The sequence below is a fragment of the Kryptolebias marmoratus genome, linkage group LG4 (assembly GCF_001649575.2).
Source record: "Kryptolebias marmoratus isolate JLee-2015 linkage group LG4, ASM164957v2, whole genome shotgun sequence".
In the NCBI taxonomy this organism is placed as follows: Eukaryota; Metazoa; Chordata; class Actinopteri; order Cyprinodontiformes; family Rivulidae; genus Kryptolebias; species Kryptolebias marmoratus.
In genome coordinates, this window is record NC_051433.1 from 13820574 (window position 1) to 13846055 (window position 25482).

Sequence of the window (25482 nt, forward strand, 5' to 3'; positions counted from 1 at the left end):
TGGATACGTTCTCATGATTCTTACCCAGTTTGGCTTCAAAGTCAGCTTTTTGCCTGATGATGGTGGTCTTCATCGGGGGCGGCTGGTGGTGCGCTAACAGATATATATATATATATATATATATATATATATATATGAGAAGCATCCGTTTTGAATCAAATAAAACCTGCTTTAAGTTGGAAAGCAGAACAGATAACCAGCTCACGGGAAAAACTTCAGGTTTTGCTGCACTTTTTTTTTTTTTTTGCTGGATTTGAACATCGTTTTGGTCCACTTACCCCTCAGTTTTTCCTCCAAAGACATTAAGGGAAACGAGTGAGAAATTAAATGATCCGCCTCGTTCATGTTTCTCTTGCTCGCCATCAGTCTACGGCAAACTGCGCCCATGCGCACGTTATTGTCCGTCCACCATTGGCTGAAGCCTGAGTCCTCGGGTTGAACTAAACTAGTCTAAATGAGCAGCAAACTGAGGGGGCGGGACAAGACGGCTGTCAATCATTCTGAACCGAGACAGACATTAAATGTTCATAAAATTTCATCTCGTCTCGCTTAATTTTTCATCTAATTTGATTTGCTGAATTGCCCCACATACAGTAAATAAAGCTGAGTTGGTTGTTCCTGCAGAAAGATTAAGATGTTGCTGCAGAAAGTGCCTTAGGCTGCGCTGGAAATGCTACAGCTAGCTGCTAATACTAATGCTTCCATAGATACTAAATGACAGAACTGGGTGTAAATCATAAACCGAACGTTTCTGCATCATATCAACTCGTTATCCTGAGAAAACAGAGCTTGTTTCCTTGTTTCTCGGGGTTAACAGGATTGTTTATTCGGGATCTCGGGGAAAAACGACATCAAAATGGCAGCAGTCCACTTTGGTCTTGGCTCTTCTCCGACTACCTGTTAGGTCGTCAGGCCAGTCAAAGGTCGTTCAAAGAGCTGCCTACAACAGGTGAGATATTAATTGTTCATAACCTTTCCGCAGGACCCCACTTCTGTAGATCTAAAAATAACTTCTCTTGCCTGAGGCCCGTCGCAGCTCGCTGACGGGCCTCAGGCAAGCCGCCCCCAGGCTCCAGCAGGCGCCGCCATCCCCATGGCGATTATTGCCCGGTGACATTTCTCTGCGCCGAGGTGGGCGGGAAGAGGAGGCGCACTTTCCTTAAAACACACTGAACCAGACGTGGCTTTGTATGCGCTCACCAATCACTGTTTGGTTCACTATCTGATAATAGTGAACCAAATACACGTATCATATCCTCTATTTGGATTTCTTCTGTTATCTCAGTTTTAATTTGATTAAATTCTAAAAATAAACATAAATAATATGTGCAGATTATTATTTACAGTTTATCACATTAGCTACGTACACACTGAGGACAGATGTCATTAGATTAATGGTCACTAATGATTAACGATTTACAGCAAACTGGAAGTTTCCATTTCATAACTTCACTGATCAGAAACAGATCTTAACCCTCTTCCTTCAGCGGCAGGTTTTACAAGCTAAGAGCCATTTGTTAAGCTCATATACCAATAAAATTAGGAACAATTTGCTCCAAATGGGTTCGGATCTTATCTGGTGGGTCGATTATCGTCCAAAGGTTTCCCTGAGATCTGGACTTCTGTCCCGAACCCGAGTCTGGCTCTGTTTATGTCCCATATTCAGTTTAATCCTTTAAACGGCCAGTGGAACATCACAAAAGTACTCCTGTCAATCAAACTAGCCTTAAAAAGTGTTTGTTTCATCCTCAGCGACTGAAAGAGTGCGTTTTAAACTTCCCACAGTGTGACGGCAGGTAGCTTACAAAAAGGAAAGTACAACGGAGGACGTTTTTTGTATAAATAATGTAAAAATAATGAAATCCAAGGCGCTTTTGGTCCCTTAAATTGCCAGTTTGGTAATATAGGGACCAACTAATCACAAGCAGATGAGTTTCTGAATGTAAATCCACCTCTTATCACCAGGACTGACATATTTGAAGAGTGTAAATTTGACTGACTTATAGCCATTTTTGTGTTGGATGATGGCGGCCATCTTGAATTGGGTTGACTCCAAATGGTCATCAGTTGTAGACTTGCAAACAACGATTACTTTATTAACGTTGAGATATTTCGCTAACAGACGGTAAGACTGACCTTGCCTGAATCAGTTAGCACCAAAGTTTAGCTCGATGTGTGGGAAACTGAGCTGGAGCCATTTTTGTTGGCTGACGAAGCTGTGGCGGCCATTTTAAATGAGGCTCAGTTTGGAGATGTGCATTCAGTGATTAATGAGTTTTATTATTTATATCTGTTTATTGATTCATGAGATGTTTTGCTGACACTAGAGAGAGGCAAACAAACGCTCAGGGGCAAAAAAAAGAAGATTGTCGCAATTTCCGCCATTAATAAAACAAAACAGGGAAAGCAACAACAACTTTCCACTCGTGACGTCTCTGCTCCCTGTTTCAGTTCCTAAAAATGAGTTTTTTTTAAACACAGGAGCCATATAAAGCGGCCCCACCGCCCAGCAGACTACAGCCGGACCCAGATAAGTCCTTATCGGGTCCTATCCGTCCGACAAGACGCCGTCTCCTGGGTGTGTTTGTTTACACCCGTCGACCTTTGAACCGCACACCAACCGCAGGCGGCTCCTTCAGAAATAAAACTTCATCCTTCTGAGAAACGACAAAACAAACCAAAAAAGACAAAACAAACATCCTCCACAGGGCCCAGCGACGGTAACAAAAATTAATTATATTCATAATAATACACATGGTAGTCTGAGCAAACAGTGCGGACATGTTTGTAGTTCGCGGCTCTCTCTGAACTTTAAGCTAACAAGTCACATGCGGACGGTTAACTAAGCTAGCTGATATGCTAACGTTAGCTTCGCGGAACAAGTGATTTCAGTGAATCTGTCCGAAAGCCTTATCACAGCTTATTTAGATTAAGTTTCGGCTTGTCAGCTGGGCAGCTTTACACACACCGGCATCAAACCGATTCTGCATGCACGAATGCGTTTGTAGAAATCTTTATTTTAACTTTTGTGGTTGTTTTTTTTTTTTGTTTGTTTAGGACGTTTCTTCCTTGGTGTTCCTCCGCTCGCAAAAATAGTCCTCAGCGATGTCAGCAGGTATGTTATTAAACAAAAACAGTCAATATTATTAAAAAACATTACAGGAGAATAAATAAATAAATAATGTTTTTTATTGCTCTGGTAAACTATCTTTTAGATGTACTACTTTATTTTCATGGCAATTGTAGAAACTGAGGAAAAGAGAGTTTTTTTTTATTTCATTTCAGTGTTAATTTAAGATCGCTATGTAACAATTTTTAGTACATTAACATTGAATATTTGTTTGTTTTTTGTGTTAATAATTAACTGGGAAGTTCTGTTCAGAAGTGTTGAGTCATTTATTGCTTTAGGAGACAGACTTATAATGTTTTTCATTTTTCTGCAGATCTTGGCCGCTAATTTAACTCGTTTTCAGTCAGTTTTCAAGAAAAATATGTTTTTCTTTTTAATTTTGTTGGTTGGGCCTTAAAAGTCTCATCATTGCAAAGAACGAACCAGCGTTTTGTTGACACATTGTAGACGATTTAGCAAATAACTCATTTTTAGTTTGCTCATCTGGGACTTTACCAGCAGACTGACATGTTTCTTTTCTTTCTTTAAATTGAAATTGTGAAGAATCTTATCGCCAGGTGACGGACGAAGCGTCTCTCAGGTCTTTCCGGTTTCAGAAGTGACTTGTTGTGTCGTCCACCTCATTTGTCAACGCTCTGCTTTTTATGCTGTTCTGGTCGGGGACAGAAGATGAGTGGAAAAGTTGCAAAAAGTCTAAAAAAAGAAACCTTAAAGGAGTTTGAGGTGACTTCAAACACTTTGTGAACGGTCCTGTTTGTCACGAACGTCCTGCTGCAGGAGCTGTAATCCAGCGAGTCCAGTCTGTCTGCTCCTATTTAATTACATTAAATACTTTCATTTTTATTGTTCAGTGTTTTAACCCGTGCAGGTTTCTAGCTGAAATTCATCTTCGTTTGTTCGATTGAAACCGTTTCTGCTTCGTTTTCTGTCCGTATTCAGAAGGCCAGCGTGCAGTATTATTAGTTTTAACTCGTCAAGGTTGTCAAAAAGGCCAAAAACCCTCCGAAAAATCTAACTGGGTGAGTTTTTTTTTGTTTTTCTTTTTACATTTGGGCTTACTCGTGGAGAGGCTGTTTGCAGGAAGACAGAAAACCACATGTTTATTTCATCAGCTTCCTTCTTTTTCTTTTTTTTTTAAAGAAAAAGCCAGAAAAAAAAGGGGCTTGTTTTAGGCGAAAGGGTGTGTCCTCACAGGAGCCCTTGAGCCGGCAGGATCGTGGCATCTCCTGTCCTCTGCAGCCCCCCGACAGCGTAAGTATGGAGCAGCTCTGCTTGCGATATAAACATCCAGTTTTCGGACTCGACAGCCGCCTGTTTGTTTAGCCTCCGCCGCACCAGATGGTGAGAGGAGCCTCGGAAAAACTAGGTCAGATTCCAGAAAAGGCCGGAGTCGCTCGGAAGCAAGATTGTTTCCCCCAAAACCTCTCAGCCGCCACAAGGGATGGCTTCTTCCTCCCGGTCCGACGTCAAAGCCTGTCCTTCCAGAACAAGAAGAGCTTTTACCCAGATCTTCCGTTTGCTTAAATCAGTTTGAAAGCTTTCCGGGTCTTCGATGCATCTTTCCAATCAAAGGCGATAACGGATTCATTCGTTTGTCTGTCTGTTAGCAAAATATCCCACGAGCCACTTGACAGATTCTGATGACGCCCTCAGGAAGCGTCTGATTGGATTGATTCACCTTTGGAGTCCCACCCCGTTCAGGGTGGCCGCCTTTGCTGGCATGGGAGCGACCATAACTCGGTCCAGTCTTACAGATGGCGGGCCAGCAGCCGCGGGTCGCACTCGTGTCGAGCGCACTCTGAGGCGCAATGAGACGATCTCAGGCTAAAACGTGAAACGTGGCGGGCAACGTGCATTTCCCTCAAGGATCCAATTTCCCGGCCGTCTGAAAAATGTCATTCTGAATGAAAACAACTGCAAAGGAGCTGATTTACAGAGCATTTATAGGAACTTTATTTCACTGCTGTAAAGAGGGAAACAGTGTATTATTCCAAGTGTAAATGCTGATGAGCTCAAGCAAAGGCTTTTTGTTATTTCTCCAGGTGATCTGTTTCCCTGTGAAGTGTCAGATTTGATTAAATAAAACCAACAGGAAGTATGAGCTCAGAAAAAGAGGAATATTTGACCCAGCTGCTTAATAATTTTAGGCCACCAGATGGCGATCTTTCCTCTTCTGTAGGCTCGTTGTACTGTCAGGTATAGTGATATCAAACACTTTGATAGACCCTGTCTTCAGTAATGCAGTTTTTAAAAAGCTCTCACAGGTGAGATAAGATTCAAACCACAGCTGAACTAATCGCAGGCTGAGACCTGTGGTTTGATCCTGACTTTTTGACTCGGTGGGACGTGCGCTCAGAAGAAGACGTGCTCGGGGGAAACACACTGTCGGAGGAGTTTGTGTTAGAGTTTGCTCTGCTCTCTGTAGGTGTTTAATAGGTGTTAAAACGTCGGTGCTCGTTCTGCCACTCGTCATAGGTTGTGTTACTGTCCCTCGCTGCGCATTGGCTGTCACTATTTATACTTTTTGCTGTGAGGAGGGCCTGCGGTGTGTGTGTCTGTGTGTGTGTGTCGAGGCTGTCGGCCTCCCCTCAGAATTTTCCAGCAGGACAGACACACAGTTCAGCAGTCAGCTTACACACTAAGCTGGTTTCTAAGCTAATCCACTCTACCCTCTCTGTTTTCTCTGGCTTTTATTTTTGTCTACTGCTCTTCATCTGGATCATTTTTTCCCCCCCTCCCTCTTGGCTAAACAGACTCGTTCTCCTGATCTTTCTTGGTTCTAAGTGCTAATTTTAGACGAGCGAGGGGGGGGGGTAAAAAAAACTTTTGCCCTTCGCCCACCTTGGCTCAGCTGGCTGGGGTGAAGTTGGTCACCAGGCTTGCTGGCTGTCATGCCAGCGCCGCACTTGGCTCTAAGATGCCCTCTCCTGCGGCCGTCTTCTGCCACGCCGGCTACAGGAAGCTTGTTCCCTGGTTGCTGGGGCAACCGGGGAGGCTGGCCCCCTGCAGGAGCCGGGGTGGCCCCGGGCAGCACTCCGGCACGTCGCCTGTCGACCCGCTGTGGCGGGCCGGGAGGAGGAGGAGGAGGAGCCGGCTCTGCCGAGGAGCTCTTAGCAGCCCAGTGTGGGTCCTGCTGCTCCACTGCCCCACCGCCATGAGACAGAGCTCAAACATCAGAGCTGGGGCTCCTCCCTCCCTCTGCTGGTCACTTCGCCGCTCCGACTCGCTCTGCTACTGCAGCAACAAAAACATAAAGATGTCATCGTCGTCATCCACCTCCAACAGCGACAGGCAGAGGAACGTTAAACTTAAATCTCAGTTTCAGAAGAGAGGGAGCCTGCAGAGCACCCCGAGTCCAGGTGAGTCCCACAGAGGAGTCAGGAGACTGACGATTACACTGCTGTGGAGGCTGCACGTCCGGGATAGATAGATGAGAGAATTAAGACAAGAATCCTCCTCTTTGAAGGAGATTTACTCTTTCAGCTGTATCTCTGTCTGCGCTCCAAGCAGCGGTTCAGTTTGAAGCTTTAGGATTCATCACGCAGCACACTTCTTCTGCACTACAGCTACAGAGCAACCTGAGCTGTCTGTTAATTCCTGCTCATATTGTTTTGTGTATTCAATTTTAGAGCGATAATTGAACAAACGTTGGAAACAAAACGATTTTACTTTGACTAATTATAAACAAATCCCCCTTCATTTGGTGAAGAATCTCTCATATCAAAATAGCTATTTAGCTATTAAAACAGAAAACACACCTACAGTTATTCAAATATTTCCTTTAGAAATGTTCATTCTTTTGTAAACTCTTGAAAGTTTGAGCATATTTGGAAACTAGGATCTCTGCCTTTTTATTCTGGTTGTGACCTTTTTTTGCACATTGACATCATTTTTCCCCTCTTTTATATTAATTAGTTACTCGATTCAGTGATTAGTTCACCTCACGGGATTGTAATCAGATTATTCCAACAGTGACTCTGATAAGCGTCGACTGTGAGCGTGACCTCTGGATGATGGAATTAAAGCAGCTGAACTTCCTTCAATGCAGGCCTCGACAGCTCCGTCCTTGTTTCGGATCCGGGCCTTTTTTTTTTTTTTGAGGATTCGTCGGAGTTCCAGTGATGTTGGGACATCAGAGGTCGCGGCAGCACGTCTGTTGTTTAAGTGTCGATATCGGATGTGATTCGAAGCCGCCTCGTTGCAGTGCAAATATCGAGCAGCAGCTTATCTGAGGCAGCGACTCGCCCCGGCACACGCTGTGCAGTTGTTGTTTTTTTCCGCCGTAGAAGCCTGTGTTTGCTGCAGTGATGAATAAGTTAGAAGTCCCTCCATCCGTGCGGCCGTTTTGAGTCCTCTCAATTAGCCGCCTGGCTGAATCCTGTCTGTGCGCAGCATGTGGCCTACTTCCCTCTGACTGCAGCGCTCTCTGCAGGAAATGGAACCTTTAAAAAATAAAAGTCTTGCTGGAGTTGTAGCATGAACTCTTATAGTGTCGCATCAGAAACCAGAACATGTGACACGATGGGATTTGAAGAAGTAATTAAAGTATTCTCCTTTTTCCTGCACAGAAACCTGTGGTTCTGTGTGACTCGGGCGTTTTCGATGCATCTCGTTGTGAACATTTATTTACCGTTTCAAACCGAAGTAGCTTTCCTGTAAGGAATGAACGTCGTCACCTCCTTGTATGCCAGACTTTTAAAGAAAGTCTTTGTTAGATTCGTTAGAGCTTAGAGTTCATGTTGGAAATGAAACTTGAAGTTTAGCTCCAAGTCCAAATGGAATGAGTTAAAGACATTTTTGCGAGGTCCGATAGCTGTGGTGGCCATGTAAACATTATAGCAAACAGTTTTTTTGCTAATTAAATCTGAAAAGGTAATTATACCATAGATAGGTGCGTGGTTTGATTATATGTTACAATGACCTGCCATACATTTAGAGAACTTTAACCTGACCTGACTGAAGACCCAATCATTGTTGAAGAAGCAAATATGGGCCTTTCCCCGGCCCCAGAAACCCCTCTCAGGTGTCATCCTCTGTTGCTAAGAAGGTGACAGATTTTTGTTTTGTCTCGACCTAAAATAAAAACCCGATCTCAGCATCATTGCCAAGCTCCACGTATCATTTGTACGGGCAGTTTCTGCTGTGCTGCGGTCCTGAAAACGTTCTGAAGATGTTCCAAAGGGAGCGTCACGTCAGTACTCGCATGTCTGCACCATTCGTTACATTTTTTTCAACCGGTATTTTTGTAAAATGTGCAGAGTGTGTGGAAACAGCATCAAATCTCGCTCAGTGTTAAGTTTTACCGTTGCAGCTTTCTGCTCGTCTGCTCACAAGGGTTCTGGTTTCCAGCTGTAGATGGATTCAGACACTCTTCCTACCAGCACAGAAACAGCCGTCAGGCGGTTTCGTCCACCGTTCTCCCTGTTTGTAAAAAGGAAATACAACCGTTTCCACGCTGGACTTCTTACTGGTCCTGCCTCGTCGGCAGAAATTGCTTCCCCCTTTCACCCTTTCCTTGTATTTCCCAGCGTAAAGTGTCCCACGGTGAACAGTGACCGCAGAGATTGAACCGGGATGTCTGTTGGATCTCCTGCACAGATCTGATGTTTATGCACAAGGAAGCGTTCAGCCAGTTCGTACGTTTCCTCACTTCGGGAGCATCTCGCCACCAGAGGGAGGCGGCGTTCGGCCACTACATCCCTTTTTAACAAGCGGCTGGTTCTCTGCCCGTCCTGCAGCTGGACCTGACTGTTCGGGTGGAAAGTCTGCCTCGTACGTATCGTGTCGGCTCTGGAACAAGGGCCCACCACACCAGCAGGTGGGGTCTTTTGTCACCGGCAAACTAAAAGTGCACGCAGAAAGCCACAGCGGGTGGCCTCGGGTCGGTGCGTGCCCGCTGACTCGCAGGCCGAACAACAGGGCTTCCAGACATGGTTACCATGGGTCGTATTTCACTGCTGAGGTACAGTTAAGTACTCTGCTTTGGTCCGTCTCTGCTCCAAGCAAAGATCCTCTTTCATTTAATCCGCCTCATTCCATCACAGATGAACCGTTGTCGCATCATCTCTGGTTTCTGACCTCGGCTATCGGCCCGGCCACTTGCTCACCACAAACCTCGATCGCTCGTCGATCTCCGCGAGCAGATTCTTACTCTCATCAGGAAAGAAATCCCCGAGCATTAAGTTCTTTAAATGTGCCGACAGATCTGCAGGAAGTCCCACACAGGCGTTGATGTTGGATATGTAACCAGACAGACTGTTGACTTTTTAAAAAAAAATATAATAAAAACTAAACATCTAATCTAAGATTTTTAGTTTTCCAGCCTCACATGAAAGCAAACCTCGAATAAAATCAGAATTTACCGCATTGAACTCTACCTCAGAACAAACTAGTTTAATGTAAGCCCTAAAACTAACATTTAAACCTAAATATAAACCTAAATGTTCTGGTCTGGGTCTCTGTCTGCACTGTGACCTTTTTCCTCTTCTTTTCTTTTCCAATCTCAGAAGCTTTCTCCTTATAAAGACAAACTATTCACTTTTACTTTTTTTTTTAGCTTTCGTAGCTGAAACCATAAGCTAAAATATTAAGGGAAATGTCAATAAGAGGATAAAATACACACCAAACAGGAAGGTCAAGCTCAGATTTAGACGCGCTTTTAAACATAATGCAGTCTTTTTTTAAAAACATATCATAATTAGTACAGAGACCAAACAAATGAGCTTCTGTACAGCTTTAAGGAGCTCAGTTCTCGCACGTATGAGTCGATATTGAAGCTCACAGAACCGGAACATCTGTCAGAGACGTGTTGGGCCTTTTATCCCTTCCAGCTTTAACCCTCGACGCAGCTTTTGTCTCGGCGGTGGGACGCTGACCTCCTGGCGCCCAGAGCGTTGGACAAGAGCTGACCGTGTCAAGTGACGCGTGCGCCTCTCTGCTATATTCAGAGATGATGAGAGTCGAACGGGCAGAGGGCCGAAAAGTCTTTGTGTTTTGGCGCTCGTTGTTAACGGCGCCGCACCTCGTTCTGAAAGCAGAGCACTGTTCTAACGCTGTGCTGCTGCTGCTGATTGGTTTTGGGGAAAAGAGAAAAGAAATGACAGGGAGGCTCTAGACTAGACTAAAAGAATACAACTGGACTCTGTGTTTTACTCCGTAGGAAGTCAAGAAGTCGTTTTGCGGTTCACGTGGTGGCGAGACGTTGGTTTTCCCACACACCTTCCATCGTCCATGAGACACTCCTGGGAAGTTCCTCCCTTTTCCTACGGCGTCACAAAGGGTTTCTTCCCGCTTCTTTAGTCTGTTTGAACATGGCAGCTCAGAAAAGGCGGAGTTGGGTCAAATCGAATGGATCTGAGCTTTTTGTTCTGACGCCACACCGGCAGCAGACACGTTCCGCGCCAGCTCTTCTTACCGAGCCTCGTCTTAGACGCAGAGTTTTACACCAACCTCTGCCGTTAATCTCCCTGCTGTGAGCCACAACGCCAACCCATCTGTACAAAGTCTCAGCTTCGCTCTGCTTCTGCAGTTCGGACAAAAAGAAGTCGGATAGCTGCAGCTTGTACCCGGGGACCGTCCGTCCGTTCATGTAAAATGTGTTGGTGTAGATTTCGAAAGGAGGAAGCTCAGCAGACCTCTGCTTGAGGCCACGCTGGATGCTACAAGGTTTCGATGTAAAACGAAGCTGTTCAGCTGCATTCTTCATGTCAGCGTTCCACTTTATCTCTGAGGTTTTTTTCTTTTGTGGAAACTTTGTGTCTGAAATCCTCCTGGAGCAGTTTGTGCATTGTGGTTTGGGAGGTCTCACCTCCATTTTATTGGACAAAGTCCTTCTTTTATCACAGCATTACTGATCAGGTAAACAATTTGTTGCTTTGGGAGCTAAACCACAGATGTCAGCGGTCAATAAACTGTTACGATCCCGTTTAGGCTTCACTGATGTGTTGGTTGATGCTTCGCTGGATAATCTTGCCTGGAGGCAAAAAGTTTGATGTTTGACGCTGATTTACGGCCGTCTCGATAAAACCAGACCCGAACAACAGAAGTTCTGTTCCTCTGCTCATAAAACGACTCATAACTGAACGTGTCGGACATCCAAACCAGTCTCTGTGGATCTGTTTTAAAAAGCTGCAGATGTCAGCATTGAACAGTTTTGTGTTTTGGCCTCTGATGGTTATAAAATCTCACTCGTTCTTTTGCTCTCTGTTTGTAGCGCAGAGTATTATGTGAGAGGTCGTACCTCTGTCATGATTCACGCAGTCACATCTAAACTTTATTGGCGACCCTTTTGGATTGTTTTTGCTTCAGCCTGTTGCTGAGCGGCTAATCGGGGCTTGTTGGTATCCGTTTGATCTGTTCGAGCGAGCTTCATCTTCTTGTTTCTTGTACCCTTTTGTCTTTTTTTAGGGGTTTTAAACCTTGTTTTTGGAACGGGCCTCTGTCGTCACATGAGATGGAGAAAGAATCAGCTCCTCGGGCTTCATGTGATCGGCAGAGGCATGGAGTTTGTGTTTCTCACTCACCGTGTGCATGTGATCGCCGACGCCAACTCGTGACGTTTGGGATGATGCTTTCTGAGAGGATTATGTGAAAATGAGAACTCCATGCAGTTCTGTATCCAAACACTCATTTAGAGACAGAAGCACACGAGAGAAATGCAACAAAGTCATTCCTTCTAAAACTCTTCAGTCATGAGGTAATCAAAGCTTCTTGCTCATGAGAGGCGAAGGGGAAGTGGGAGTGGCCACTATCAGCCTCCTCCATTTTACAGAATCGAGTGGTTCACCCCCCCCACCCCCGGTCCGGCCCCCTTTAAGCCACGTGGTACGCTCCAACCCAGTATTTAAATCCGGGAGCTTGAAGGCTGTGCCGTTCATGCACTGAGAACTGGTGCGATCCAGGAAGCAGCTCTGACACAGAATCAGGGGAAAGAAAAAAAAAAACAAAAAGGAAAAAAACCTCAATCTTCTTTAGGCATCGCGCCGAAGGAGGCGACAGTTACAGCGGGAGGAGCCGAGACAAAAGGCGGGGGGGAGAGCTTTGACAGATCCCCGGCTTGTTAGCGCAGATGGTGTTTTAAGAGAGAGAGTGTGTGTGTCTCTGTTTGCTGTCATTCTCTGTCTTCCTCTGAAGCAGCGGGGGAGGGAGCGTCGGCCGTCCCGGGCCTAGTTTCATGTCCCAGCATCCCGCAGGAGCTCAAACCAGGCCACGGCGACCGTAGTGGAGACTGTGTGTGCAGGACAAGACAGGCAGACAGAGGTACTGTAAACCTGTGCTGATTAATCCCAAACAGTACTCTCCTTTTTTTTTAATGTGCTGCAGCTTTGGTTAGTAGGAATGCTGCTTGTGAGAAGTTTCAGCTGTTCTATAAATACTGCACAAACAAGCTTTTATAGTGACAGGAAGAAGAAGACGGTGAGAGCAAGTGGGGGAAAAAAAAAAAAAGATGAAGGTTTGGTGGAAAAGAACTGGCAGATTAGTCCGCTTCCATAATCTGTCTGCTGGTTTCTGAACATTTTAAGGGGGAACGAAGTCCCCTCCGCTGTTTTGCTCCGCTTCAGTCCGATGCAGCAGCAGGAGCCTGGAGGATGAAGACTCACATCTTCATTAAGAATGTAGCCCTCGGGCAGCCCGTGTGAAGCGTTACACCGTGTACCGCTGCGCTCTCACTTTCAGTCCCCACGAGCACGCCGAGCTTCACGATGAATGTTATCAAAGCGCAATAACGTGACGCCGATGAGCGCCTCTGCCTCATCTTATTTATAGCAGATCAAGCTGCGCACCGACCTGACAGGTCATCAATTATATAGAAAGCCTTTACTGAATTATTTCCCACTGAAGCTACTCTTTATTGATGACATACGAGGAAAGAAAATGCAACCCTGTCTGTTTAGAAGTGACTTTAATGGCTGTAGGGTCCAGTTAATGGATTATATTATTGTGGTTTTTCCTCCTTTGAATGATGGGGATATGTTTAAGAGGTGGATGCAAACCAAAGGTTTGTTCTCAGCTGTAGTTGCTAAGGAACACCTGAAGCTGCCGTCCTCGCTCTGCCTCTCAGGGACTAAAGTCTGTAAAGAAAAGCAAAAACTTTTATTTGGAAGCCTCGGCCACCAAAACAAATCAACTCCCTGGGTCGTCCCGCCATCATGCCTTACATTACAACCCTGAACGCACAGGGTTTAAGTTCTGTTGTTGACAACGGGCTCTCTTGTGTTTGCTTTAGTCCATCCAGGCAGCCTCGAATAGATTTCTTCCAGTGATTTGTCGCGGTTTGAAGACGAGCTGATGGAAAGTCTGAACATTACATGTGCTGACGCAGAGCTAATGAACTATTACAACACCTAGAGCTGACAGAACATGTCCATATTATACGTTACAGTCTTTTAAATGTATTTCCTTGTAAATTTAGTAGAAATTCTACAGTTTCTTGTTGTAAAACTAATTCAAAAAGTGCTAAATCTAGGTTTGTTTTTATGAAAAGCGATTTAAACCTCACTCGATTCGTTTCAGGTGTTACGTTACCATCGTGTCTTATAATGAGTTGTCCATATTGCCAAAAAAAAAAACAAAAAATAGGCACCCGTTTGTTTGTTTGTTTTAATCCAAGCACGAACATTTCCTGTTTTTGCCAGTTTTTGACCCAGGCAGCTTGGAGCAGAGCCACGACTGGGACAAACGGGACCCCATGACAGGGGGCCGATGGAAGCCCGTTAGTTCAGGGTTTTTTTTCCCTGGTTGGATCTGAGGCGTTTAATTAAATCCAGATCTTTATTGTTTTTGTTTTTAAAAAACCGATATGAAACAGTTCAAACTGTGATATCGCCAGGCACAAGGAAAGGGTCATCCCATCGTGGAGCTGAAGATAATGTGATTTAAGGTGGAAATGTCCTCATTGTTCTGTTGTGACACAGAAGCTTCTAAATGTTGCTTTGTTTAATTTTAAGACGTTCTTTCCTTCAGTATTTCTTCCTTCCTTCAGCAGAGAAGAGGCTCTGCGAGTTGAGGTTCGTGTCAAGGGTACATCTATTCACCAAAACACCAAACCTTGTTTTTTTTTTTTTTTTTTTTTGAGAAAGCCGTAGCACCATGAAGCATTGACCGGCGGTAGATTTGGATTTTAGTTTGGCGTCTTGCAGCCAACGTTTAGAGATTAAATTTGTTTTTATTCAAGCAGTAAAGTCACTTCAGTTGCAGATCAGGAGAGCAAACAGAAATTAGACCGAGGAAGTTTTTGCTGTCTGTAACAAAAAAGATTCATCATTGTTTATATCCGCGCTTATATCCTTTCAGCTCCTTTTGCTGCTCAGGCATCTACACGGTAAAATAACGAGTCACAGGCAACAGGACTATAGGACTAATAAAAGTCAAAACCCCCACCAAGAATCTTAAAATATCCAACAAACGTTTCAGTGCGGAAATGAAATCATCAAATCAGATTCTGTCTTCGGATGATTATGTTGGAAATTAAAACCGAAAAGAAAGCTGTGGTGAACGCTCTGAACAGACTAGATCCTGCGTCTCGCTGCCAAAGCCAGACTGCTGACAGAGGCACAATTCGGCCGATAAAAACTGGATTGCTCCTTGTAGAGCGGAGGCAGCTGCACAGACCCTTATTGATCACGTAGGCGGTGTGCAGGCTCAGGCCATCGGGACTGCGACGCATGGCTCCGTCGGTAGAGAAGAGGTGAGCCTCTGCTGGTGTCATGGCCGTAAAGGGTCGAGGCAGCTCGATTCCACACGAAGGCAGAAACGCTCGCTAAGTAAACATCGTGTCTGAGACGGAGCTGGAGACCAGAGGGCCAACCTCCGAAAACAACCAGGAATACTCTCCTGTTTTTGTGTGTTTTTTATTTTAATTTTAGTCTACTGAAGGTTTGTGCCACTCGTTTAAATGCGGGCACAGAGGCAAAAAGAGCCTGGTTGTGTTGTGGTTGAAAACTGAAGACATTATATGATTATTATGTAAGAAATTATGCTGATTAGGTGTTTATTTTCACCACTATCTACAGCTATTCATATCTTACCCGTTGAACAGCCTCAAATTTGGAAAAATAAGAGTTTAATTCTGACTGAATCGATGAGCTAACGGCTAGTCTGAGCGGGACCAAAACCAAAGTGGATCGCAGCCACCCCAAAAAGTCAAATATTTCGTAGCGGCTCATGTGAGAGCTGTTTTAGAAACATTTACACCCCAATAAAGTTTGCATTACACGATTAGACAATAGAATTCTGCAAACAGCAGCAGCTAGCTGTAGCACTTCCTGCAGGAATCTTAAATGGAGCTTTATAAAACAACGTTTGCGTTAAACGCAATGACAAGCCTCCTTTGGCTCGGCTCGGCCACGACATTAGCGCACAAATCCGGTCAAAATGAAACTATTTCTCCACCTGAGGTCGTTCAAAGGGCCAACAGGTAAGATACTTACTGCTCGTAACCTTTACCCAGAACCCCACTTCATCAGATCCGAATGTGTTCAATGACGAGGTGAATTAAAACTCGGCTTTAAACTTTCAATTCGTTCCCTCCAGCGGACTGTGTCAGCACTGAAACTGTTTTTATTCGGAGTCCCTGCTGAATCCAACATATAAATGTCCCACATTAATACACCTTGGAGTTACTTTCTGCTCGTTTTAGAAGCAGACAGCAGATGGCGGACACTAATTGTCAGCAGCCAGACGCAGCACCAATAATGGCTCCAATTATAGATTTGTGAGCGCGCACCCCTCCCAAAGAGTGAATTACTGTGTGGGACTGTATAACTATCCTGCTCCTTAAATTGGTGCCCTCTTTAAAGTGCACGGCTGTCTTTAGACGTTCACCCAGCACGAGTGAAGGAAATTATTAAGTGATCACACCTGAGAGTAAAGCAGTCGGCCGTTACAGTTTTTTTTCCTTTTCTCCTTGATCTGTTCTGCTTTGTCTTTTATTTTGGACGTTTCATTTGCATTTTCCTTTTTCAATCACAAGCTGCAGCTGCTGTACCTGGAGGTTAGCTTCCAGCTGGTGTTCTCCGCGGGTTTCAGTCCTCTTTCAGGCTGCTGGAAGTAGGGGAAAAGAGGGATTTCTTGGGCGGAGATTGCACAACTGTGAGGCTGCTGCGTTTGCAGAGGCTTGTAACTATTTTTTAGCTGACAGTAATTTCAGTTTTACGTAACAGATGTGACAAAACAGAAGGTTTTGCTTGAAAAAAATTCAAAACATTTTAAGTGTAGGTAATCCACAGCGACTGGACCGGCTCTGTAATCTTTGGTAAACCAGACAGAAATGCTTCTGTTTGTGTCGTCGAGCGTATAAAAGGAGTTTATTGTGAAGGACAGAGTACCTGTGTGTGAATGAGAGGGAGGCTACAAGGAGGTCAGAAGTCACAAAGGTGCAGGACTTCAAGCACTTAGGGTCGACTGTCCAGGAGGACAGGGAGTGTGATAAAGAGGTGACGAAGAGAGTCCAGGCAGGATGGAGTGGATGGAGAAAAGGTTCAGGAGTGATTTGTGACCAAAGAGTGGCAGCAAAGGTCAAAGGTCAAAGGAAAGGTTTACAGACAGTGGTGAGAGCAGCTGTGTTGTTTGGTTTGGAGACAAAAAGACAGGAGACAGAACTGGAAGTGTCAGAGCTGAAGATGTTGAGGTTCTCCTTGGGAGGGACGAAGATGGACAGGATTAGGAATGAGGACATCAGAGGTACAGCACAGGTTGAAGGACTGGGAGATAAAGTTAGAGAGACTGAGATGGTTTGGACATGTGCAGAGGAGGGACAGTGGGTATATTGGTGGAAGGATGTTAGAAACAAAGAGGAGACATATGGATGCAGTCAGAGAGGACATGGAGGGAGTTGGAGTGAGGACAAAGGACACAGAAGACAGAGTTAGATGGAGGAGGACGACTCGCTGTGGAGACACCTGAAAAGAGAACAGCTGAAAGAAAAAGAAGAAGAAAAATATAACTTACTTACAAATAATGCACTTAAATATGTATGTCTAAATGAAATAAAATAAAATAAAGGTTGGAGTAACTCAGTAAGTTCCTTTGTGAAACATGAATGGTACATTTAAAATAGATTCTTGATTTTTGTTCATGTATCAAACCTGAAAGTATTCATTTATTTAGCTCTTTCCGTGCACTCATTTCTGTTTCCAAGCCGGTCTTTGGCTGCCCAACAGCGTTCACTGTGGCAGTTTTAAATGTTTCTGTTATTAGGTAAATAAAATGGCTTTAATCGATGATTCTGCCTTTGTTTAACACAGGATGTGTGTGTAGAGCCTGCCTTTTCTTTTTGTATTTCACACACCACACCACGTGCCGTGTGTCGTAACTCCTTCCTGTGTGTCCTTACAGACGCTGGTGGTGGTTCTGGTCCGAAGACCCTCAAGGCCCAGCGATCCCTTCCAGGGGCTCCAGTTTCTCTCTCACACTACCTCGTTGACCTGCGAACATCCATGGAGGAGAAATACAAAGAGATCGCAGAGGTGAGAACCGGAAACGCCCTTCAGCAGAGATTACGTTCTGCCCGGCTGACACAGGTCAGAAATAAGAGTACTTATATTATTTTAGATTATTTGTGTTATTGGTGACTCTGAAACAGCGACAGTTCAGATCTTTTGAAGTGGTGTGGTTAAAGTTAGGAACAGTTAACATCTTACCTGTTGTAGGTAGCTGTTTGATTGACCTCGGTTTGGAGAAATGGTTAAATTCGGACCGGACTGACGAGCTAACGGCTAGTCCGAGCGTCGCCAAGAGCTGAAAGGATCGCTGCCATTTTAAAAACGACTCAAATCTCAGAAGATATCGAGCGATTCAAGCAAACACTGATTTAAAAAAAACAACCTTCACATTCACATAGAAGTCTATGGTTGTCTGCAAGCACAAATAGCAGCGGCAGCAGGTAGCTGTAGCACTGAAGGTGAAATCTGGGACACGTCCGGCAGGAAAATTGCAATAATTCTGCTGGATTATCTTTGTAAGAGAAAACTGACGGCAATGTAAAGGTTTATAATAAACATTTGCACTAAATTCTATAAAATAGTTTCAAGATGGCGGCAATCCACTTCAGACTAGCCGTTAGCTCATCAGTCTGGTCTTCATTAAACTCTTTATTTCTCCAAATTGTGGACATTAAAATCTTTTAACAGGTAAGATATTAATTGTTTATTTATTTCTACAGAACCCCTACGCAAATTATTTAAACTGTTGTTTTATGTAATTTATCTAAAATAGAATTATTCTACTTTTGAAAATACAGGCTTGTAGTTTTTAAGATTAGTGTCATTTAAGTGGCTTATTGTTAATAATTTAATGTTCTGGAAAACCCAAATAAAACATGAATTTTGAGACTTTAAACCATCTATTTCCCTGAGCATAAATAAACCAGATGGTGTTGTGTTTGTGTGAGCCTCCTTTCCCTGCGTGGCCTCGATATTTACACAGCTTCCCGTCCTTTAAAAAAAAATAAAAAATGACCGTAAATCTTCCGCCCCGCGCCTTTTGAACCAGGAGCTGTTCACGCGCAGCATGGCCGAGAGCGAGATGCGAAGCGCTCCCTACGAGTTCCCGGAGGACAGCCCCATCGAGCAGCTGGAGGAGCGGCGGCACCGCCTGGAGAGGCAAATCAGTCAGGACATTAAGTGAGGAAACGCAAACACGCTCCGTGCCCGAAGGCAGTAAAAACACACAGACGGCGCTCTGCCGCTTCCTTCGCCCCTTTCCCTGACACTTCTGCACACACGCTTATCGTTTCCCGACATGCCGGCAATCAGCTTATTGCTGCCGCTGGTGGTACATCTTCTACACACACTCTCATCCTGCTAACTGCACCACTAAGCCGATCATTGGGCGGTCACGTCCCTGTTCCCAGATCAGGGTTTACTGTCACTAACTGCGGTTTAAAATTCTCTGTGTCCACATGGATGTACGAGTGAACGAGTGAGTGAGCGAGTGAGCGAGTGCTCGTTGGCGTGTGCTTTTATTTGGTGTCTCTCTCTCTCTCTCCTTTTTGTGTGCTTAATTTTCTTCCTCACTGCCTCTGGTGCCCACCCGCCCCCCGCCTTGCCCACGCTATCCTGCGCCTCTGCATATCACCCCAAGGCTTGAGCCAGAGATCTTACTTCGTGCCAAACAGGACTTCATGAAAATCGACAGTGCTGCAGACCTAGAGTGAGTGATCTCTGCCTCGGTGTGCTTTTTATTTATTTATTTTTCCTTAACGATTATTTCTGCAGATGTGACTCCATCGAGCTCCGTTTTGCTTGCAGACGTTTTTATTTTTGCCTTGATTACTCTACATTTATCAATAACTCTGGCTTGGTTTAAACGATATCCTCAAGAAGTCCTGATGGACGTCGTCGTCCTGCGGAGACGGACCACGTCTTCCCTCTGCTGGTGGTTTGATAGTTCTACAATCTTTCTACTTCCTTTTGAAGACAAATCTCTTTTGCTCCAAGTTCATATTTTATCAGCTACTATTTGACAATTGCGACAGACTCATCCGTACTTTAACTCCCTCACGTTGTCAGGACACTCTTTCTGACATCTTCTTTTATGCTTTAAATCATCTTTGAAATTTTTTTCAATTGAAAGAAACTTGGTTCAAGCGCGTGCCGCATGAATGCGTCATCTCAGGGGAAAAAAAGTGAGAGGCTGGAAAAAGAAAAAAAAACTGTCTAAATCTATTGAATTCGTTTCATTAAAAAGCAAAAATCCCTTCTTTTATAAATGATGAAATGACCTCGAGTTGTCTGTGGAAGGATATAAAACCAAAACTGTGAATAAAGTTAATTATCTTGTTTTGTAAAGTTCGTTTTAGAAATCAAATGAACTCTCTGGTTGAGGTTGGTGCTTTGGAAAGAAGAAAATGCAGCTTTTAGGAGTTTTGGTGACAGAGTTGGTCGTGCAGTCATATAAAGTTTTAGTATTTAAGTATTTGGTAAATACTAAAAGTCACCAAAGGAAGACCAGTCCGGCACATTGGATCCAGTTCCACTGAAGAGATATAATGCAAAAATAAAAAAACTGCATGTTTAATAGACCATTTAAAGGAAGTATTTTAGACGGATGGATCACGTTTGTTTAATATTATGAGGCGATCAGGTTTGGGTGGCAGCAAGATGGAGAAAAAAGCAGTGTTTTTGCTGCTGTATAATCTGTATAATCTTTATTCTTGACCACATAACCCTGATGAAGTGGCTTTTCTGGGTAAGATAGAGCAGTGGTTCCCAAAGTGGGGGTCGGGACCCCAGTGTGGGTCAGGAAACAGGAAGTGGTGGTCCATAGATAATCTCCAGATATCGGCTTACTGCAGATTTCAAAATAAATGCTTACGGCATCTTTTCACAAAAGTTGTTAAAAGGTAGAAGAGCAGGAGTCATAACTGAATAAAAATGATATTGTGGATGTTAAGTTTATGTTGTCATTATGCTCGTGTTTAACAGATTTTTAGCCATTTTTTGTTTATTTAAACCAGCAATAGATGGAAGTCACAATCATTTTCTGGGTCGGGAGTCTAAAAGTGAAATAGAGCGCCGCTGCAAATACTCAGGAGTGAATAAAATAAATACAAAATTAGCTCAAGGTGGTGATTTGGTCTCCAAATCCTTCAAACCTCAGTTTGATTCAGCTGCTGGGGTTTTTTCCACTTGAAGGCCCCGTCTCGCTGCAGACAGGACTCAAAGGATCTGCTGCTAGGGTTCGATCCGACCCGGTCCCTGAACCGTCCCGAGCTCGAGGCCGGCCTAGAACCAGGCAGAGGGGTTTTATTGTTGTCAGCTGACGAGTATGAGTTAAACGAGCCGTTAAAGTATTTATTAGCACCAAGAAAATGATTCTAAAATACGACAGGAGCAGCCAGAAGGTCCCAGAAGCAGAATCTAAGAACAGGACTGAGGTTGAAATCATTGAAATCCTGTCAGAGTTTAAGAGAATCACTTGGACTGAAAAAGAGAAACTATTTGGTTAATAATACACGTCTACAAAATTATAACTAACCGACTTTTACTTGAGGTCTGAATGTTGTTAGAAACTTCATTCATTCTTCCTACAATCCTTTAGCTTTAGTATAATGAATATTTTTGGTATTAAATGGCAAAGTAAAATGAACAAAATCAGCTTTAAAATGTAGATAATTTTCATAAACAGTGAATTCAGTAACATCTGATAAAATAACTTATTTTTTTCTGCCTTTCTTCAACTTTACCGCCACTTGTTTTCCATCTCTAAGTGATCGTTTCTTCTGCGTCTGCCCTCTTATTTTAAATGTATATTATTTTAACTCTGCTGTCTGTCTGCTAAAGGTTAATGAAGGACAGGAGCGTGGACGTCGTCGATGTTGGCTTTAAGGAGAGGGCCATGCCGATGGAGCGGGAGTATCAGCGGGTGTCCATATCTGGAGAAGAAAAGTGTGGCGTAAGGATCTCGAATCGAAGGAGAGGAGTCTTTTAAAGGAGCTTCCGCTTTCAAACATTTCTTTTTTTTGTTTGTTTCCGGGTTTCCAGGTGCCCTTCACTGACCTCGTAGATGCAGCTAAGTGCGTGGTGAAGGCCTTACTGATCCGGGAGAAGTACATAAACCGCTCCATGCAGTCGTTTTGTAAGACCACAGCTCACGCGCTGCAAGATCTTAGGACGAAACCTCTGGACCTGGAGATCTACGATGACGTACCGGAGACGCCTGTCGATGCTGGTAAAACACACGGGCCGGGGGAAGCCTCGTTCTGCGCCTCGAGGAAAACTTTGAGTCGTTGTTGTTGCTCCGTTTGATTTGGTTTGAATTCATGAAGCTCCAGGGCAGAAGGGCAACTAGCCACATACTTTGCATATTCCATAAAAGTAAAGTATCAAACACTCTTTGTGTATTTTGATTGATAGTTGTTGTTTTTTTTCAGCCAAAAAACATATTTGACTAATCTCTCTCAACTTAACGTTTTGATCTTTCAGCGTATTTACTTAAAGAATTAAACAGAAGTCTCGTTACGTCTCGCTCTTTAGTTTCTTTCTTTATAATAATTCTAGTTTTATTTCTTATGGATGAGTCAAAGTGCTCAGTTCCCCTCAGCGACTTCAGCGAGCCGTCCAAACTTCCTGTGTTTAGTTTAAGACTCAGATAACGTTATTATAAACCTGTTTCCTGTGTGGCTTGCAGGACAGAAATTACTGCTTTGAGTTGAGCTCAAAAAAGGTTTCTTGTTAGTTGAGGAGTTTTAGCAATAGTTTATCGAAGAGTTGAGATTTTCTAGAAATTCAAACAAATAAAAATGTTCCTACGATGACATTTAAGACTCTAAAGTAATTATTTTTGTCCGAGAAGTCTGGCTCCAAAGGGAACAGACGTCTCTGAGTCTTTAACGCAACTTTTGATTCTGGAGATATTTTCGTGCCGAGAAAACGCGTTCATTGTCCCGACATCTGTTTTCCCCCCCAGATGCGCCCGTCCACCCCCCCGTCTCAGAGACTCACCCGTACGACAATCAGGACCCCGACAACATGCCGGCGGACACGGGGTACGGCTGCAAGATGGTCGGAGGGGTCGTGCACGTCTACACCAAGAAAACCAACATGGACAAGTACGTCTTTATGGCTGCGTCCAGAGCTGTGACGGGGAGGGGGGGGCTGTGGCTCGGGGGTCAGAGGAGTTGTCCCTGGAGGTTCGAGTCCACCATGTGGACGTGTCCCTGGGCGAGACACTGAACCCCTCACTGCCTCCGAAGTGCCCCATCCCTGTATGAATGTGATCTAAAGCACTGATTAGTCTCTATATACGATTTATTCAGGTTAGCTTTGAGTGCTGTATGGATGTGTGTGTGGATGGATAAATAAGGACACAGATTGTGTTGTGAAGAGCTTTGATTGGCCTGGTTGGCTCAAAAGATGCTATATAAGTACAATTAATTTACCATTTTCATAAACCAGCACAGAGACAAGTCAAAATAAAATGTATATTAATTGATATTGTGTTAATGTGGCACAGTAGTTGGTAAAAGTATCAATAATATTGTTGCAGATCGAGTTTTTGGACCAAACCTTCAAAGAAATGTGAATATTTTCTTATAGTGATGTCATTTTTTCCTGTTTACTGTTAATGTTAGGAAATTTAGAGGCGTTTGTTCACAGCATTTATCAGCGGCTGTGACTAACGTGAAGCTTTTGGACTTTTCAGAAGCATGGAGCTCGACCTGCCGTATCCCGACCTGAAGGAGTATATCGCGGACATGAACGTGATGATGTCCCTGATTATTAACGGACCAGTGTGAGTGCAGCTTGAACGGAACCGGTCGGCGGACGGTTTTGTCGCTTTACGTCGGTTTTACCTGAAGCTTCTCCTCTTTCGTGGCGTCTTTACAGGAAGTCTTTCTGCTACCGGCGCCTGCAGTACCTGAGCTCCAAGTTTCAGATGCACATCCTGCTGAATGAGATGAAGGAGCTGGCAGCTCAGAAGAAGGTTCCCCACAGAGACTTCTACAACATCAGGAAGGCAAGGATTAAAACAAACGAATGAAACGAAGAGCGACTCAGATCTTCTTCAGCGTGGCTCTGCCGTCTCTGTCTCCAGGTGGACACGCACATCCACGCCTCGTCCTGCATGAACCAGAAGCACCTGCTGCGCTTCATTAAGCGAGCAATGAAGAAATACCCCGGGGAGATCGTTCACGTGGAGCGGGGCCGCGGCCAGACCCTCAAAGACGTCTTCGAGAGCATGAACCTGACGGCGTACGACCTGAGCGTGGACACGCTCGACATGCACGCGGTGAGATAAACGGGACGATAACGACACGTCTCACGAAAGTCATTGATGAAATTAATGTAATTTTTCTTTCCTTATCAGGACCGAAACACATTTCATCGGTTCGATAAGTTTAACTCCAAATACAACCCCATCGGAGAGTCCATCCTCAGGGAGATCTTCATCAAGACGGACAACCACGTCGAAGGAAAATACTTTGCACATATTGTTAAGGTGAGAAATAATTCCAAACTCACCTAAAGTGCTCCGAAACGCAAACTCATCCAACCCCGCTGAATTATTCCCGTCCAGGAGGTGATGTCTGACTTGGAGGAGAGCAAATACCAAAACTCGGAGTTACGACTCTCCATCTACGGCCGCTCCCGAGACGAGTGGGACAAGCTGGCTCAGTGGGCCGTCCAGCACAGAGTTTACTCTGATAATGTGCGCTGGCTCATCCAGGTGCCCCGTCTGTTGTAAGCACCTTTTTTCTGATTTTTTTTTTTTGTTTAGTTCTGAATAATTCATCTTAAACTGAGAATCAAACCCAGGAGAACTTCTATCGTCCAATGTGGACTTTTCTAGTGACGTGTATCACACGAAGAAGCAGCTGGCTAACTTCCAGGAGATGTTGGAGAACATCTTCATGCCTCTGTTTGAAGCCACCATCAACCCCCGCAGTCATCCCGACCTGCACCTCCTGCTGGAGCACGTGAGTCCGCGACCTCACACAGGATGTCCACAACGTCCCGCCGACCCCACGGCCGAGGACTCGGACTCCAGCGCTGACGCGTGCTCTGCTTTCCTCAGGTGGTGGGCTTCGACAGCGTCGACGACGAGTCCAAGCCTGAGCACCACATCTTCAACCTCGACAGTCCGCTGCCGCCCGACTGGACGGAAGTGGACAACCCGCCGTACTCGTACTACCTCTACTACACCTACGCCAACATGACCGTGCTGAACCACCTGCGAAGGTAACGGCTCGGCCGGACGCGCAGACGTTTTTTTGCTTTGCGGCGAATAACGCTGTCGTTTGGTTGACCCAGGCGACGGGGCTTCCACACGTTCGTGCTGCGACCTCACTGCGGCGAAGCCGGGCCGATCCACCACCTGGTGTCGGGTTTCATGCTGTCGGAGAACATCTCCCACGGCCTGCTGCTCAGAAAGGTCAGGACCCCGCAGAGGCGTTTCTAATAAACTGCTGTGGAATACCTATATTTTCTATATAAATTCTTAATTTGTTATGTCATATGTGTCAAGATTCAAAAGGTTGGCTTTTTAAGCTTTTTTTATGTTAGAGTAAATGAACATAGATTTATCTGCTTGTGAAGGGAAGAAGCTCTAAAAATATCGACCCTCTGAGGGGCGATATCTTTAGCAGATGTGATATATTTTTTTTCAGGACTCAGCCTTGATTTAAAGGAAAACATATATGCTTATACAAGCTCAATAACTTCTGTAAAAGAATGTTATTGCTCCGTCAGCAGAGGCTTTATATCTGCAGCGGGAGGTCGTGTCCCTGCCGACGGTGGATACTGATCTGTCCAAAGATTAGGAAATTTACCTGAAACTAGCAACAAAAAAAAAACTTATTTCCATCCAAACGGCTGTGATCTCAGTCAGCATCCTGTTTCAGTTTATGTCAG

At 44.5% G+C, this 25482-nt stretch overlaps 1 protein-coding gene across 8 annotated transcripts in view; it reads left to right on the forward strand.

Annotated features, from left to right (window-relative positions):
- Window positions 1-2526: 2526 nt before the first annotated feature.
- LOC108235706 (AMP deaminase 2) overlaps window positions 2527-25482 on the forward strand; it is a 42779-nt gene continuing 19823 nt past the window's right edge. Inside the window, exons 1-19 of one of the 8 annotated variants that reach the window (XM_037975068.1) lie at window positions 2528-2720; window positions 3058-3115; window positions 3674-4149; window positions 4271-4381; window positions 12266-12388; window positions 17465-17595; window positions 18620-18750; window positions 19211-19279; window positions 21412-21523; window positions 21613-21799; window positions 22538-22679; window positions 23273-23362; window positions 23458-23587; window positions 23666-23860; window positions 23939-24070; window positions 24149-24312; window positions 24422-24548; window positions 24647-24810; window positions 24883-25003. In XM_037975068.1, the coding sequence (XP_037830996.1) occupies window positions 17566-17595; window positions 18620-18750; window positions 19211-19279; window positions 21412-21523; window positions 21613-21799; window positions 22538-22679; window positions 23273-23362; window positions 23458-23587; window positions 23666-23860; window positions 23939-24070; window positions 24149-24312; window positions 24422-24548; window positions 24647-24810; window positions 24883-25003 (1794 nt within the window). In that variant the 5' untranslated portion in view covers window positions 2528-2720; window positions 3058-3115; window positions 3674-4149; ... (1 more) ...; window positions 12266-12388; window positions 17465-17565. Of the gene's footprint in view, window positions 2721-3057; window positions 3116-3673; window positions 4150-4260; window positions 4382-4854; window positions 6490-12262; window positions 12389-17464; window positions 17596-18619; window positions 18751-19210; window positions 19280-21411; window positions 21524-21612; window positions 21800-22537; window positions 22680-23272; window positions 23363-23457; window positions 23588-23665; window positions 23861-23938; window positions 24071-24148; window positions 24313-24421; window positions 24549-24646; window positions 24811-24882; window positions 25004-25482 lie in introns of those variants that run through there. The other 7 variants (XM_017415865.3, XM_017415866.3, XM_017415867.3 and 4 more) reach the window with 7 other exon arrangements.